Genomic DNA, 18,153 nt, shown 5'->3' on the forward strand with positions numbered 1-18,153 from the left:
TTACTTACAAGCTTGAGGCCAAAAACTACTTAAAAATAAGTTCTAGGTTAATATGGTGAACCATTTCATTTCACTGGTAGTAACAACTATAATATTCAAAGGATACTTTTAGGTTAGCACAGTCCACAATTATTAACTGATGCAACAGAAATGTTGCCATCGCTGAACAATTTTACCTGAATACATTCTGCTTAGTCTAGAACCTATTCAGAAGCTTAAGACATGGAGTCTTCATTACTGTTGCATCCCAGGTCTGCCATGTCCTAGCATCTGAATGCCTAATACTGTTTTGCCCTAGACTCAAACCTTTTCAAGGATTCCAGTAATATATAAATTCCGCTCCTAGAAACAAATACAAGTGAGATGGTGTATATGCAGTTCACCTATAGCACCCCAAAATGCTACTACACTGAATATCAGATTAACATCTTAGATAGCTAGTTTGCTTAAGACAAGCTTAAATATTTTGATAACTACAAAAACAGCAAAATCAAAAAGTCAGTACTTTAAATTCTTAACATTCGTTTTCTAAAAGAGGGAAGGACTATAGTTCAAAAAAAATTTTTAAAGACCCAGACGGAAAAGTCTTTCAAAATGCTAGACTTAATGAAAAACTATCACAAATAAATTTGACAATGAAATTACATACCTCTAAAAATGTATCCACTTTAATGTTAATGATTATATACAGCAAAGACATGAACACGTTTGTTTGATGTGGGTTTATGCATTACATATTTAATCACCGAGAACATTTTTCAAAGTTATACTCATCAGGAAAATGTGAAAAAAGACATTTTCTATGATTTTATGCCACAACCATCACTGTTTTAGTAGATCATTTAATATGAAACAATTACACTGACCTATCTTGTTCCATTTCCCCATCAGATAGAAATACAACTTTAAGATGGCTTAAAAATAATCATTCAGGTATTCTAAAAGTTTTTACTCACAAAATTAGCAAAATATGCCTATTCCTAAAGCAAACATTTCAAATATAAAAAGGATATTTGCTATCTTGCAAGCATGTGATCTCATTCTACATGTAGCTCCCTTTCTAAAGGTTAAAAAAAAAATTTCATGGGCTAAATTATGAAGTTTCTGTATTCAAAGAATTATTCTGTAAGACTTATGATAAATTCTTTGTATTACATAATTTTTAGTCATGCTCAATCAACAAAACAAGGTCAACAGAAATGTGTTGTAAATATTCTGCTAAATAACATTATACATACATATATTTTTTCAGTTGGTAACATTAAAATACTCCTTATTTTCTTCATTCATATAATTTTGCAAAATGGGGAATAAAGATACAAACACACAAGAACGTCTTAAGCAGGTAAGATTAACAGAGGTTAAAATTATATTTATTGATAAGTGATAAGCCAAAGACTGACCCTGACCCTAGTAACACCAAACTCAAAAGTAGCTCTTGGTCAGAAAAGTGCAGTAGAGGGTGCATGAAAGTGACACCTTGTGGTCTTCTTAGTGATCTATTTGAGGTGATTTTTTTTTTCAACTGCTAGACTGTATTATTAACTCTTAATAAAAGTAACTAGTCAAAATTTAAAACATTCTGATCAAAATGGGTCTGTACATGCCTTTCAAACCCCTGCTGGTCATAGTCAGGAGGAAACTGCTCGCTGCACATTGGGCACACCTTCCAGTGACTTTCAACATGTTCTTCAAATTTGCTCTGATCATAGTTGGGAGGGAACATTAACTCACAGAGTGGACATTTCTTCTGAACATCAAAGCTTGAGGAAAAAAATAAAAGAATTACATGTTTCTAATAAAAAGATTTCTAACAGTAGTATTCTTCAGATATGGCAAGGTTACATTTATCTAGTTAAGCTGATATTCATACTAACAACTTACCTTGAAAGTCTTCAGTTACTCCAAGAACCTCTTTTTCTGCTCCTAAAAGCTTGCTATTGACAATTGTGTAAACCATTTATAAAGCTTCTAATTTTAGTTTTACAATTAGATTGACAAATTTTTCTCATCAAAATCCAAAAAATACAATAACATTACGTGAAATGAGGCTCAGTGAAAAGAATTCTTCAATTTTTAACTATATCAGAATATGCCTTTTGTAAAGCTATAAAGATTAATTAATACAACTTGTAATTTCCCAACAGTGTTCACTCAGTTTAACAACTAAAGGTGTTTACAGCACTGGTTCTCAAAGGACTGCATGCATCAGAACCGCCTGGAGGGCATGCTGAAACACATACTGCAGGGCCCACAGCAAGAATTTTGGGTTCAGAAGATCTGAGTTAGGGCCCTGGATCATATGCATTTCTAACAAATTTTTAAGGACCATACGTTGAGAACCACTGGTAATCCCAATTCTACACGGGAAAGAGAAAAAAAAATTACCTGGGATCAAAGCAAAAGCCTGTTCCATGCCCACGTGAATGCTGACTTGGAGGATCAGAAGCAGTGGGCACATTCTCATCTTCCTAGACAAAAAATAATTTTGCAACCTTTGAGAAAAGTGAAACCAAGTAGAAGTTCCTCAATTAATTCAATCAAGCACCATATAAAGGAAATAAGATTATAGTGTAAAAAAATTTACTTCTCTTATTAGACTGTCATGTAAACATACTTGAAAGTAATTTTTTAAGAGTATTTCAATATGGACTGTCTTATCCTGAGATAAAAAGCAGTATTCAGTGGAACGCAGAGTTTACTACACCTGAGTGTGTGAATGAAGTAGAGATCAATAGGCTTTTTTGATCTATTATGTAGGTAACTTTACTGACTTTTTATCATTCCATACATTGGGTGATCACTTTCATAAAAATCTTAAGACTGCATTATTCTTCCTATTATTGTCATTTAGTAACTATTACTCTGTAAGACTGGCAGGATCTTCTTTGACAATGGACATCCACTGAACAATACGTAGAAATTATAATTAAAGGAAAATTAGCAAATATGAGTTTGTGTGTGTACGTTTTGGGGCAAATACACAAGCAAATCCAACTGGAAAACCATGTTAAAGCAAAGCAACGTACCAAACTACAGGCTTCAAAAACCCTGATGTAAAACCATCAGATTCAGATTTAAATATCTGATTAACAGTTTATCAAGGAAGACTCCTAAAACTGTAAATCTGAGTCTGAATCAGAAAGAAAACGCTGGTTTGAATTTCCATGCCTGCAACCCTGTTGTCACTTTTTATAAGTTTGCACATTGCTACTACATCAACAGCCAAACACAGACTGCCACTTCATATCAAAAGCAGCCACAATCATCTGAGGTGCCCATTTGCTTTCTTCCCCTGAGCAGTTTGTTACCTGCTCTCATATCATGAACTAACAGCACACAACAGGCAAAGCAGGCACTAATGAAAGTCCTTATACTGCTGGGTAGTCATGATTGCCCCACAGCTATTAATAGGCTAAGTCAGGTCTGTCATAGGAAGAGGTACCAAAAAAGTGTATGTGATGTGAAATCTGAAGTGACCAAACAAACGATACATTGAAATTTTGCAGGGGGGGGGGGGGGTGGAGATAGTAACAGAGGGTGGGGTAACTTGGCTATTATTCTGACAATTATCCCCTTCTGAAAGGTCAAAGAAGGGGGTGAGAGGCTTTTTTTTTTACCCATGTGCATCGCATGAGAAAACACTTTTGTTTACATATGATTTCCTTAGGATATAACTGGGCAAAAGAAAAACAGGATCAATTACCTAACAGGGGATTGAGAAGTTGGGGAATATTGGACAAGTACTTCATATACTTCAAAAATTAAAAGTTTTTAAGTAAAATCCAGACAGTTTTTAAATCTGTAGGTACAAAGAGAGAAGATGATATAGTAGTTGAATCTGTTAAGCTTAATATGTATGACAGGCAAATTGTGATTCTGTGCCACATTACTCTGGCTGCCATATTTAGGCCTTCCAGCAACAATATCTGAAACATGAATCTGTTTAAACAACTACATATAAAATAAAAATTTAAATATATAAATGATACAAAAATATATTAAATTTTTTAAAATTTTGAAATGCTACTGGAGAAAATGGGAACAGATAATAAGTTCTTCATATTCTACTTTTCAAAATTCTTGATGAGAGGTATTTATAATATTGTAAAATACAACTTTCTAGGGGCTAAAAATATAATGAAACCAAAAACCTCATAACCACATTTCCCTGTTTTTTTTTTTTGTTGTTTTTTTTTTTTTTACAACAGCTAATAGCTTACACCAATTTACTGCCTCCATGAATCAGTTAACAACACAGTTTGGTACTAGCTACAGTGCTTGATTCAGACCAACCTATCAGACATCTTAAACCCTGCTTATATATGGATGAGCAGACCAAAAAAAGCAATTTATACTTTCTAAGCCATATATAATTTGGTAAGGATAACAATTATTCTGTATCTTCTACTAGAATAAAAGGGGAGGGGGATTCAAGAGTAGAATTCTAGATGTAATAAGAAGACATAACTCCTCATGAAATAAGAAACAGCCTACTGCAAGAACAGTTTAAAACCAGAAAGTATGTAATAAAATCTGAGTAACCAATTCATATAATAAAGTCTCCAGTGATCTTGTCATACAAAATGACCAAATTTTTCACTCACAAATACAGCTATTCCATTTTACTCCTCAAACCTCGCTAATTAGTTTCCAAACCATCTAGTTTACATGTAACAAATTAGACTGGGAAGTGAGGCAGGCTCACTGCCAGCAGCAATAAATGGTTACTGCTAAAAAAGAGAAAGCAGACAAGAACACAAAACATCAAACAGGATTTCAACATTGGATAATACAGCTTTGCTATACACCTTAAAACATCATTCAATACTGATTTTTTAATTATTAAACTTCAGTCATAAAAAAAAAAACTTCAGTCATCAAGGTTATTAGTATTCTATTTTAGAAAGATTTCCACCCAAAACTACTAAAATAATCAAATTTTAGCACTGAAAGTTGTCAACTCAAAAGAATTTTGAATAGCAGGTTTTAAAGTACCTAGTATTTTAGCTTAACTACTAAAATAATCTTGTAAGCAAATTTTATTGGGAATACCACACTAAAATGTATTTATGAACAATTCCAAATTAAATTTTTCTTAAGAAAATATTTTCAATAGCATTTTAATCTCTACGAAGGTCTAAACCACCCTATATTGTTCATGTACCTTTAGACCCACGAGCACAATACTCTTTCTATTGCAAACTGTTTCTTTTTTTTTTTTTTTTTTTTTAAATAGTTGTGGCTCATGGGCTCTAGAGCGCAGGCTCAATAGTTGTGGCGCACGGGCTTAGTTGCTCTGCGGCATGTGGGACACCCCCCACCCCGGAGCAGAGATCGAGCTCATGTCCCCTGCATTGGCAGGCGGACTCTTAACCACTGCGCCACCTAGGAAGCCCTGCAAACTGGTTTTTTAGCAAAGGAAACATGCTATGGTAAACTGAAGCTCTATTTGAAACCCAAAACTTCTCATTAAATGCTCAACTGAAAATCTACTCTATAGAAAATATTCTTGTTTTTCTTATCAAAGTATATAATCAGTTTGAACATCTGAAATGGTATTAAAATTGGTTAATCTCAGACAAAATACATTTAATCATACTAAATTCAAAATGCTATCATGATCATAAAAATACAGTTACCATATGATACAACAATTCCATGTCTGGGTACATATCCCCAAAGAACTGAAAGCAGGAACTCAAACATATATATGGGTACACCTATGGTCATAGCAGCATTATTCACAATAGCCAAAACGTGGAAACAACTCACATGTCTATCAATGGATGTGTGGATAAACAAAATGTGGCACATACAATGAAATAGTATTTAGCCTTAAAAAGGAAGGAAATTCTGACACAATTATAACATGAATGAATCTTGAGGACATATGCTAAGTGAAATAAGTCCATCACAGAAAGATAAATACTCTATGATTCTCCTTATACGAGGTACCTAGAATAGCCAAATTCAGAGAGACAAAGTAGAATGGCAGTGGCCAGGGGCTGGAGGGTGGGAGGAATGGAACTGTCATTTAAAGGGTATAGAATTTGTTTTGCAAGATGAAAAGAGTTCTGAAGACTGGTTGCACAACAATGTGAATTGACAGTTGACCACTGAACAATGAAGATTTGAACTGCACAGATCTGCTTTTATGCAGGATTTTTTTCAACAGTAAATACTACAATACTACATGATCTGAGGTTGGTTGGATCCTCGAATGCGAGGCTATGGATATGGGAGGAAGCACAGATACAGGGGAGCAACTGTAAGTTATACTCAGATCTCCAACAACATGGAGGGTTGGCACCCCAACCCCTGCGTTAAGAGTCATCTATACTTACTGCTGTAGAACCATGTACTAAAAAATAATTAAGATGGTAAATTTTGTTATGTGTATTCAACCACAATAAAAAATGCAATCATGATCAAACTAACAATACACACTCAGGAGCCAATGACTGAGTTACACCACCTGAATCATTAGGATTCAGACAATCAGAATTTTCAAAACTGTGTTGTGATTCCACCTTTGTCAGGAATTAATTGAAATTTTTAGATATCATTAAGGAGCTAGTAATGAATATCAATGAAGAAAGATCCACCACTTAAAAACTTTCACTAAGTTGATAATTATTACTTTAGTTCAAGAGCATCCCTTTAAAAAACATTTTCTAAGGCCAAAACCAACACATAAGAACAGAGTACCAATGACTCTGGGTAACTTTTACATAAAACTGAAGAATTAATGTTTATCTTTATCCTTCATAACTGTATTATTAATAGTAGTCAACATCCTCTTGCTATGAGATGTGACTATTTAAGCTCAGCCAAACATCCATTTCTAGTAATATGTCAAGGAAGGAATACCACTGAATTACAACTCTATAATTTAAAGGTATTTTAAAAATAGGAAAGCAAATAATTTTGTAAGATGTCTATTTTCAAATGTCATTTTTCTCAGATACATGCCTATGTTCACAGCAGCACTATTTACAATAGCCAAGACATGGAAACAACCTAAATGTCCATTCAACAGTTGAATGGATAAAGAAGATGTGTGGTGGTACACATACACACAATGGAATATTACTCAGCCATAAAAAGAATGAAATAATGCCATTTGCAGCTACATGGACCTAGAGATTATAACTAAGAGAAGTAAGTCAGAAAGAGAAAGACAAATAACCATATGATATCACTTATATGTAGAATATGAAATATGACACAAATGAACTTATCTACGAAACAGAAACAGACTCACAGACTAAGAGAACAGACTTGTGGTTGCCAAGGGGAAGGGGGGTGGGGGGGTGGATTGAGAGTTTGAGACTAGCAAACTATAATGCAAACTATTATATACAGAATGGATAAACAATTTAAACAACAAGGTCCTATTGTATAGCACAGGGAACTATATTTGATATTCTGTAATACACCACAATGGAAAAGAATACTCAAAAAAAGTTACTTTTCTCCATATTCAAAAATTAACTCAAAACGGACTAAAGACCTAAATTAAAAGCCAGAGCTACCTTACATAAAGCAATGGTTTCTGAGATACGACAATGGAAGTACAAGCAAAAAAAAAAGGATAGCGAAATTTGACTTCATCAAAATTTAAAACTTTTGGGCTGCAAAGGATACCACCAAAAGAATGAAAAGACAACCCACAGATGGGAGAAAATATCTGCAAATCATTTATCTGGCAAGGGACAAATAATCCTATTTAAAAGTGGCCAAAGGACTTAAATAGACATTTTCCCAAAGAACATATACAAATGGCCAACCTGCACATTAAAGATGCTCAACGTTATCAGCCATCAGGGAAATGCAAATCAAAATCATGATGATATGCCACTTGGCATCTATCAGGATGGGCTATGATCAAAACAACAGACAACAAGTGTGGGTAAACATGTAGAGAAACTGGAACTCTTACACACTGCCAATGGAAAAGCAATCACACAATTCTTCAAAAGGTTAAACACAGAGTTATCCTATGAGCCAGCAATTCAACGCCTAGGTATGCGTAACTAAAAGAACTGAAAAGGGTATTCAAACAAAAACTTGTACATAAGTTCACAGCAGCACTATTTACAATAGCCAACTGTTAATCAACAGATGAAAGGATAAACAAAATGTGGTATATCCATACAACAGACCATTCAGCATTTACTAAAAGGAATGAAGTACATCTTCATGCTAAATATGGATGCATGCTAAAACACAGATAGATCTTGAAACATTACACTAAGTGAAAGAAGCTAGTCACAAAAGACCTCATGTTATATGATTTGACTTATATCAATGCCCAGAAAAAGCAACTCTATAGAGACAAAGTAAACTTCCTGGGGCTGGGGGAACAGCAGGGGGAGGTAATTGCTAAAGGGTACAGGTTTTTGTGGTGAGGAAAATATTCTAAAATTGAACATGGTGATAGCTGCATAATTCTGTGAATATACTAAAAGTCGTTGAATTGTATACTTTAAATGGTAATTGTATGGTATGTGAATTATATCTCAATAAAGCGGTTACCAAAAATTACTTTTCTAAGATGATCTGAACATTTAGTAGGCAGAAAAAAATTAAAAGCATTTCTTTAGCTAAAATCATTAGTCACAAATATTTAAATAGCCCCTACTGTATATGAAAGGCATGTACTATCTGGTATAGAGAAGGAAAAATTCAGCATTAAGAAATGCCAACCAGGAACATCCCTGACAGTCCAGTGGTTAAGAATCCGTGTTCCCAATGTAGGGGGCCCAGGTTCAATCCCTGGTTGGAGAACTAGATCCCACGTGCATGCTGCAACAAAGATACCATGTGCTACAACTAAGACGTGGCACAGCCTAAATAAATAAATATTTTAAAAAGAGAGAGATGCCAACCAGAGATACAGAATCAGCCGGAAATAAGTGTGTATTAAAAAAATTAAAATAGAACATATAGAATTCATGTAATCCTTTTGATGAAGTCTAATTTATTTTTTTCCTTTGTTGCTTGTGCTTTTGGTATCACATCTAAGAAACCATCGCCTAACATCACAAGACATACCTCTATGTTTTCTTTTGGATTTTACACTTTAGTTCTTATATTTAGGTTCAGTTTGAGTTAATTTTTGTATATGGTATGAGGTAGGAGTCCAAATTCATGTTTTTTTTGTATATGGATATCCAAATGTCCTAGCACCATTTGTTGAAATGATTATTCTTTCCCCACTGAAATGTCCTGGCACTCTTGATAAAAGTGAATTGACTGTAATTATATACAGCTTTTGCAAACAGAAAATATACTGGTTATATTCAAAGTAAAATTTAAATAAGACAACATACGAAAAATGGCAAAATTTAACGAAGGCAAAAATTCTACGTGTCGTGACAATGTTCCAGAAACAGGCCTTGATTCTTTTGAGCAATGGTTCCCAACAATTTTGGAGTCATAGCCCCTTTGAAAATCACAGATCCTTCTAAAAATAAAAACTGAAAAACTCATCAGAAAAAAATGTATACACAAAAATTATCTGTCTTCAGTTGGGGGATTCATAGTGAAGGATTCACGTGGAAAGCTGCAAACAAACTACACATTATCAGAATGTGAGTCTCAGTCGTTCAGAGATAGAGGAGAAAGGAAAGAAGTAAGCCAGTACAGGTGGAAGGGAAACACTATACAAAGGCATAAAAACAACTGGAAAGTGGGATGTGTGTTAAAGGAAGAGAAAGTAATCCAGCCTTGCCTGATGGACTTCAGGAAGTTTAGACCAGTGCAACTCAAACTTTACTAAGCATATGATCACAGAAAGATTTTGTTAAATGCAGTCTGATTCTCTGTAGGTCTTGAGTAGAAGCCAGAGACTCCTCATTTCTAACAAGCTCCCAGGAGATACCAATGGTACTGGTCCAAAAATCATATTTTTGTGTAGCAATGGTTTAGACCATGGTTCCAAAAACTGTGCAGGAGGCTACTGAGATGCTAAAGGTGCCATGAACTGAGAAAGTTTGGGAACTCCTCTGGTTTAGTCATTTGATAGGTTGATAGTAAAATCACAGCTTCCACAGCCAAACTGATGAGACTGTACACTTACCAGCTGTATGATTTAAAGCAAGCGAGGTAATCTTCCTCTGTTTCCTCCATTACAAAATAGAGATAGTAATAGTTTCTACTTCATAGGACAGCTATGAAGAGTTAAGCATTAACTGTCAAATAAAACTACAGAAATGTCTGTTGCCATCACTATCATCAAAATTACGATGTTATAGTTACTGCTATTGCAACTATAAAGTAAAGGGGAGTGAGTCATAAAAACCTTTTTTGATCTGACAGAAACTAAGTTTTTGGTGCAGAAGGGAGGTGATATGGCAGGTGTATGACTGGAGGGGGCTGGAAGTGTACCGTTTCAACCCCAACTCAAAGGCACTGGGTCCCAGGGCTATTAAATACTTCCAGGGCAAAGAACCAGAGAAAAGGAATAGGTCAACTCAAAACTGCTTTCTATATTCTAACTAAAACTACTTACTAAAACACTTCATTTGCAAGTGATTTTTGTTGTTGTAATGACAAGAATTTTTTTAAAAAATAAGGTCTGAATATACATAAAAATTAGTTTCTGTCTAATGTGAAAAATCTTCTGATAGCAAAATACAATTACCCAAGGTGTGCCTATTAAGAGCCCTTCCATCTCATTACCAAATCTAAGCATGTCAGCAAATGAGCACAAGACTCTAACACTGCTTCTCATGGGTTTGCAGGAGGGCAAAGCACACAGATCAGAAAGAACATTCTGCTAATTAAACTGAAGCAGATGACTACAGAAGAGAGGAGCTTGTCACATGTAACATCTGTGCCAAGAATGATCAGATTAAATATGCAAAATGTGAAGTAAAAGTGTGAAAAAGCAGTAAGATGGTACTCTAGACTTCAAACAGGCTACAAAAGTTTTGACAGTTTTCCTAATTATTCCCAGTAATGGACATAGGAGGCCAAAAGGCAGGAGAAAGAAATACATTTTTCTCCATTATGGGTGTTGAGCACTAGGGCTAAAATCATGCCTGTCTGAACACTGATCAGTTTCTGCAAAGGTTAATAGCAATTAAATGCAGCAAACTAGATTAAATGAGAAACAGGTCATGATACTGCTGTACTTGCAAAGAGCACGATAAAGCATTTCTTTTAAATTCATCTTAACGCATAGACATTCCAAAGAGAGCTGCTATGAGGAAAAGGATCTATTAAGTGGTGAAGAAATCTCTTAAATGAAATAAAAAGAATGCCATGCCACGTAAACTGATTCAATTATCATCATTATTGTGTTGCTGAGAGATTAAACACTAACAATGTCTACAAGAGTATTTCTCTGAAAAAGAAAACTATGATACACACGTCTTCCTTTTTCTTGCTAAAGATAAGAGTCCACCTTATAATTTAAAGTGGGATATAAATGCAAAACTGAAAAGACACACACTGAAGCATAACTTTTTCATTAACACTTTGCTTCTTCCGACCTAGTACATCTACAATCAAAAGAATACGGTAAATTACTCTGTGATAATTAAGATTAAACTACCTGTGACTACAGTTAATACTGTATTGTATATTTGAAAATTGCTAAGAGAATAGAACTTAAAAGCTCTCAAGAAAATTATAACTGTATGATGATGGAATGTTAACTAGACTTGTTATGATGATCATTTCACAATATACACAAATACCAAATCATTATGTTGCACACCTGAAACTAATGTTCTATGCCAACTATAGCTCAATTAAAAAAAAAATTTAAGATTATTCTATCTTATAACTACAATATTCTGAGGTCATTCTCTGAATAAATCCTAAAGTGTAAGTCTGAAGCATATTAATGGTTGATTTTTCAAATTTAAACACAAGCAGATTTTTCAAAAAATCAAGTAAGCAATCATGTGTACACACAAGCACATGCATTCCTTCCACACGCACTTAACTCTCTTACACAGGACAAAAAATAAAAGGGACAGGCTCAGAATATGGAAATTCAATTTACTTTACTATCCTCAGGGTCTTCTAAACCATCAGGTCGACTTAGGTTTCGAGCAGGCTGACTGCAGACAACATTATCTTCCAGTCCCCAAGAGGGTACTCTTACAGGTGGCCTTTGGATTTCATCTGGGTAAAAAGCACCATCTGCTCCATCTGAAATAAAAATTTTGGAAGGGTAAGGTAAAACCTGGTACTAAAATTAGAATCTTTATGTAGAGCTATGATGAGCAGAATATAAAGAACCACTTTAGTGTATACAAAAAATGTCTTTTTTTTTTTAACCCAAATGATCTTTTAAAATAAGAACTATGAGCAATAAGCAAATAGAGTCCTCATTCATAGTATATCACTTCTACATGAAGCCAGTTAGTGTTAAACATTAAGACTGCTTATTATGAAACAAGATTTCTATTAGAGTTGATTATACCAACAGTTCTTGAATCCCAGGAAGATACAAACAAAAGAAAACACTCCATATTCAGCTAACCCCAACCAGAAATATTTTAATAACCTCTTGTTTCCTGTGTTTCATAAGGATTACCATACTGCAGAACTGGTTGCGTATTTGGCACTGCAGGAACATGACCATTTTGCTCTGAGCTTGTGTTGAAACACTGTGAGATCTGCTGAGGACTCTGGAAATTCTGACCTTCCAATTTCCTTTCTGCTTCACTTTCCATACTCCTTTTAAGTTCCTAAAATTAATAAAAACAAAGGTGAATAAGCAAAGCAATCAAATATTTTTAAACAGTAACAGCATTAAACATTTAGCCAAAATATAACAATGAAATGATTTCCCTATTATATTTAAAGTATACAGTTGAGTGCGGCTTGCGGGATCTTAGTTTCCAGACCAGGGATCGAACTGGGCCCCAGCAGTGAAAGAGCTGAGTCCTAACCACTGGACCACCAGGGTATTTCAGAGAATTTTAGATTATCAGTAGGGCCTGATCCAAAAAGTAGCACATGAAGTGGCCTATCAACAGAATCTTTGCCTGATCTAGGAACCACTTCCTAGTGCCATGGGACAAAATCGGTCATAAAATGCCTCCCAAATGTTGGTTGAATTTATGACCAAGAGGAGGTGCTGTGGACAAAGAATGCCACCTGCCATATTAGTAAACAAAGGATGTTGTGGCCATCAAGCCATCAGCCACTGCAGCTGACCCCACCCCCACAGGTAAGGTGCGTAACAAAGGAATACTTCCATTAACCCAGACTCTTGCATCATCCCATACATAGAAAAGCAGTAAACTCATTAACTTGAGAAGTCTGATTTTTAAGTAATCTTTTGATGTTTGACTACCTGGGGTTTTTTTGGTTTTTTTTTTTTTTGAAAAAACTATATATCCTGGCTCCTCCCTTACCTCTCTGGAACAGTCCCTCAGAGCTATCTGAGAGGTTGTATACCGGGCTTAAGTCCTCAGTAATGCCCCCAAAAAAACCATCTGGTTTTATTAAAAAATAAAAATATACAGTTGAAAAGGCTGGTTCTTCTCAACTTCTCATAAATGTTCCTTCCACATCTAACAAAATCAGAAAGCAGGATAAAGTCCAATATACTTTCAAGTTTATCTGTGCCAAAAGAGTACCCTTTTTATTGAGCTAATTGAGAGGAAATTGTGTATCTCTTACAATTTAGCTATTAGTAAAAATCATATGACAAAAACCAACTCAGACTGCTTCCCTAATAAACTCTATCAAATATTTAATAAAGTTATTTTTTAAAAAAATACTAACCCTGTATAAACTCTTTCAAAAACTAGAGGAAGAAACACTCCCTCAGCTATTATCCTGATACTCAAACCAGTGACATCACCGGAAAACTGCAGACCTTTCAGATCCTCATGAATACTGATGTAAAATCCTTAACTTAATTAAGAAATCAAATTCAGTATTAAGAAATAATACATCATGACCAAGTAGGTTTTATCACAAGAAAGCAAATTTAGTTTAATATCCAAAAACCAATGTAATTCATCATGTGTTCATAAGACTAAAGGAAAAACCATATGATCATTTCAATAAATGTAAGAAGAAACATTTTATAAAATTCAACAGGTATTCATGATTATTAAAAAAAAAAAAAGACATCTACAAAAACCTACAGTGAATCTTTATGGTGAAAAATTAAATGGTTCTACCCTAAGATCAAATATTAAGGCAAGAAACGTCTGCCCTATTTCTATTCAACATTATGCTGGAGGTTCTTTTTTTTTTTTTTTTTTTTAATATTTATTTATTTATTTGACTGCACTGGGTCTTAGTTGCAGCATGTGGGCTCCAGTTCCCTGACCAGGGATTGAACCCGGGCCCAGTGCATTGGGAGTGCAGAGTCTAAACCGCTGGACCAACAGGGAAGTCCCTGTACTGCAGGTTCTAAAGTGTTAAGATTAAGGCAGACAGACTGGAAAGGAAGTAAAACCATCTTTATTCACAGATGATATGATCATAGAAGTGGAAACTCCTAAGGAATCTACCAGAACTAGAAGAATAAGTTAATTTAGCAAGGCTGCAGTATATAAGGCCAATACATAAAACCAACCGTATTTCTATATATCAGCAACACACAAGTGAAAAATGAAATTTTTGAAAATTCTATTTATAGTAGTATTAATAGAAAAAAATCAAATACTGAGGAATAAATTTAGCAAAAGATGTGCACGGCCTATAAACTAAAAACCACAAACATTACTGAGAGAAATTAAAGAGAGCCTCAGCAAATGGAGAAATCTACCACATTCATGGACTGGAAAGCTTATATTTATGCTATTAATTCCCCCCAAACTGATCTACAGCTTCAATGCAATCTCAATCAAAATTCCAGCAGGCTTTTGTATAAATTGACAAACTGATTCTAAAATGTACATGAAAACACAAAGGTCCTGGAATAGCCATTTTTAAAAAAGAAGAACAAACTTCGAGATTTACGCAATCTGATTTCCAGACTTATTACAAAGCTATAGTAATCAACTGAGTACAGTTCTGGCATAAGGATAAACACATACATCAGGGGTAGGCAAACTTTTTCCATAAAGGGCCTGATGGTAGATATTTTCAGCTTTGTAGGAGACGTAATCTCTGTCAAAACTACTCAAATCTGTCTCTGCTGCTGCAGCCATAGACAATACCTAAAAATGAATGGGCATGGCAATGCATTTTAATACAACCTTATTTACAAAAACAGGCCACAAGCCAAATTTGGATGTAGGCCTTAGTATGCTGACCCCTAAGGCCTACATCTAAGAAAAGAGATTCCAAAAATGTACCCATACTCATTGTTGATTAATTCTCAACAAAGATGCAGAAGTAATTCAATGGAGGAAAAACATGTTCTTTTAAACATATGATGCTAAAAAACCGGATATATGCATACAAGTAAATTTTGACTACATATCATTCCATATACAAAAATTAATTTTAAATAGATTATAAATCTAAATATAAGAGCTGAAACTTTAAATATACTGGATGAAAAAATAGGAGAAAATCTTTGTAACCCTGGGTTAGGCAAAAATTTCAGATAGGATACATATAGCATGAACCATTAAGGAAAAATACTGCTAAACTGGACTACTTCAGAATTAGAAGCTTTTGCTCTTCAAAAGATACTATTTTTAAAATGAAAAGGTGAGTCACACACACTCACACACACAAAGGTGAGTCACAAATTGGGAGAAAACATTTCCAAAATATGTAACAGAAATTGTTTGGAATCTGTTTTTTAAAACTCTTCAAACCAAATAAAACCCAAAAAGATAACCCAATAAAAAATTAGGTAAAATATATGAACAGACACTTCACAAAAGAATATATATGAATGAGGGCTTCCTAGGTGGCGCAGTGGTTAAGAATCCGCCTGACAATGCAGAGGTCACGGGTTTGATCCCAGCTCCAGGAAGATCCCACATGCCGCGGAGCAACTAAGCCCGTGTGCCAAAAAAAAAAAAAAGAATATATATGAATGGCCTGTAGGCACATGAAAAGATGTGGAGCATCACTAGCCAGTCATGAGGGACTACCCAGAAAAAACAAAAACACTAATCTTAAAAGATACATACACCCCAAAGTTCATAGCAGCACTATTTAAAATAGCCAAGATAAGCATGGAAATAACCCATCAACGGACAACTGGATTAAGAAGATGGTGTGGGGACTTCCCTGGTGGTCCAGTGGCTAAGACTGCACGCTCCCGCTGCAGGGGGCCTGGGTTTGATTCCTAGTCAGGAAACTAGACCCCACATGCCACAACTAAGACCCAACACAGCTAAATAAATAAATAAAAATAAATATTAAAAAAAAAAGCGTGCGTGTGTTTGCGTGCTCACATGCCCTTGATACAATAAGTCAAATTCTATATATATGATATCACTAATGTGTAGAATCTAAAAAATAATACAAATGACTGTTTATACAAAACAGACTCATGGATATAGAAAATAAACCTGTGGTTACCAAAGGGGAGAGGGGAGAGGGAAGGGACAAATTAGGGGTATGAGATTATAGATACAAACTACTATATATAAAATAGATAAGCAACAAGGATTTACTGTGTAGCACAGGAAATTATACCCATTATCTTATATTTCCTATAATAAAATATAATCTGAAAAATACTGAATCTCTATGCAGCACACCTGAAACTAAAATATTGTAAATCAATTATACTTCAATTAAAAATAAAAAAAAATAAAAGCTTAACATTAAAAAACAATAATTTTTAAAAACACAAGTCATCAAATTCAAATTAAAAACACACTGAGATGACCCTACACACTCACTAGAACGACTAGAATTAAAAACTGACAATACCAAGGGCTAGTGACTGGAATGCTCACACACTGCTGGTGGGAATGCAGAGTGGTACAGGCTCTCCAGAAAACAATCTGGGTGTTTCTTAAAAACATGCACTTACCATACAAGCCAGCAATTTCCTTTAGGTATCTACTCAAGAAAAATGAAAACACATGTCCACAAAAAAAACTTGTAAGATGGGGCTTCCCTGGTGGTGCAGTGGTTAAGAACTCACCAGCCAATGCAGGTGACATGGGTTCAATCCCTGGGCAGGGAAGATCCCACATGTCTCGGAGCAACTAAGCCCGTGTGCCACAACTACTGAGCCTGTGCTTTAGAGCCCTCGAGCCACAACTACTGAAGCCCAAGTGCCTAGAGCCCGTGCTCTGCAACAAGAAAAGCCACCGAAATGAGAAGCCAGTGCACCACAATGGACAGTAGCCCCCACCTGCCGCAACTAGAGAAAGCCAGCACGCAGCAACAAAGACCCAATGCAGCCGATAAATAAAGTAATTAAAAACAAAAAAACAAAAAAACAAAAAAACACTTTGCCTTCCAACGCAGGGGGTGCGGTTTCGATCCCTGGTTAGGGAGCTAACATCCCACATGTCTTGTGGCCAAAAACCAAAACATAAAACAGAAGCAATTTTGTAATAAATTCAGTAAAGACTTTAAAAATGGTCCACATCCAAAACAAAAACAAAACACTTTAAAAACAAATAAATAAAAAATTCAACCAAAAATATTAACAAAGGATATAAGGATGAAATTTTTAATCTGTAAAATAAAATTCAGCAGGTTTGGCTGACTGTCATCCCTTGGGAGTAGAGATAAGACTCTATGTTTACAAATTTTTACCTATAAAATGACCTTAAAATAGAATAAGTGGCCTTAAAATGGAATAAGTCATTAATCACTGAGAGCAAAACTGGTAAACATGAAAAACTCAAGTCAGGACTTCCCTGGTGGTCCCATGGTTAGGAATCTGCCTTCCAATGCAGGGGACAAGGATCTGATCCCTGGTGGGGGAACTAAGAGCCCACATGCTGCAGGGCAACTAAGCCCGCATGCTGCAACTACTAAGCAGGCAAACCACAACTAGAGAGTCCACCTGCCACAATTATGGAGCCCATGCACTCTGGAGCCCATGTGCCACAATGTGAGAGAAGCCCACGCACTGCAACAAAAGATCCCACACCACAACTAAGACCCAATGCAGCCAAAAATTAAATAAATATACATTTTTTAAAAAATGCAAGTCAAGGGACTTCCTAGGTGGCACAGTAGCTAAGAATCCGCCTGCCAATGCAGGGGACATGGGTTTGAGCTCTGCTCCAGGAA

At 35.2% G+C, this 18,153-nt stretch overlaps 1 protein-coding gene across 2 annotated transcripts in view; it reads right to left on the reverse strand.

Annotated features, from left to right (window-relative positions):
- Positions 1-1,253: 1,253 nt before the first annotated feature.
- TAX1BP1 (Tax1 binding protein 1) overlaps positions 1,254-18,153 on the reverse strand; it is an 82,060-nt gene continuing 65,160 nt past the window's right edge. For both annotated transcript variants that reach the window (XM_057733612.1, XM_057733611.1), the window contains exons 15-18: positions 12,530-12,713; positions 12,023-12,171; positions 2,389-2,471; positions 1,254-1,763 (exon numbers count right to left, since the gene is read on the reverse strand). In XM_057733612.1, coding sequence (XP_057589595.1) covers positions 1,562-1,763; positions 2,389-2,471; positions 12,023-12,171; positions 12,530-12,713 — 618 coding nt within the window. In that variant the 3' untranslated portion in view covers positions 1,254-1,561. The remainder of the gene's footprint in view (positions 1,764-2,388; positions 2,472-12,022; positions 12,172-12,529; positions 12,714-18,153) is intronic.

The sequence above is a fragment of the Hippopotamus amphibius genome, chromosome 4, assembly GCF_030028045.1.
Source record: "Hippopotamus amphibius kiboko isolate mHipAmp2 chromosome 4, mHipAmp2.hap2, whole genome shotgun sequence".
Taxonomy (NCBI): domain Eukaryota; kingdom Metazoa; phylum Chordata; class Mammalia; order Artiodactyla; family Hippopotamidae; genus Hippopotamus; species Hippopotamus amphibius.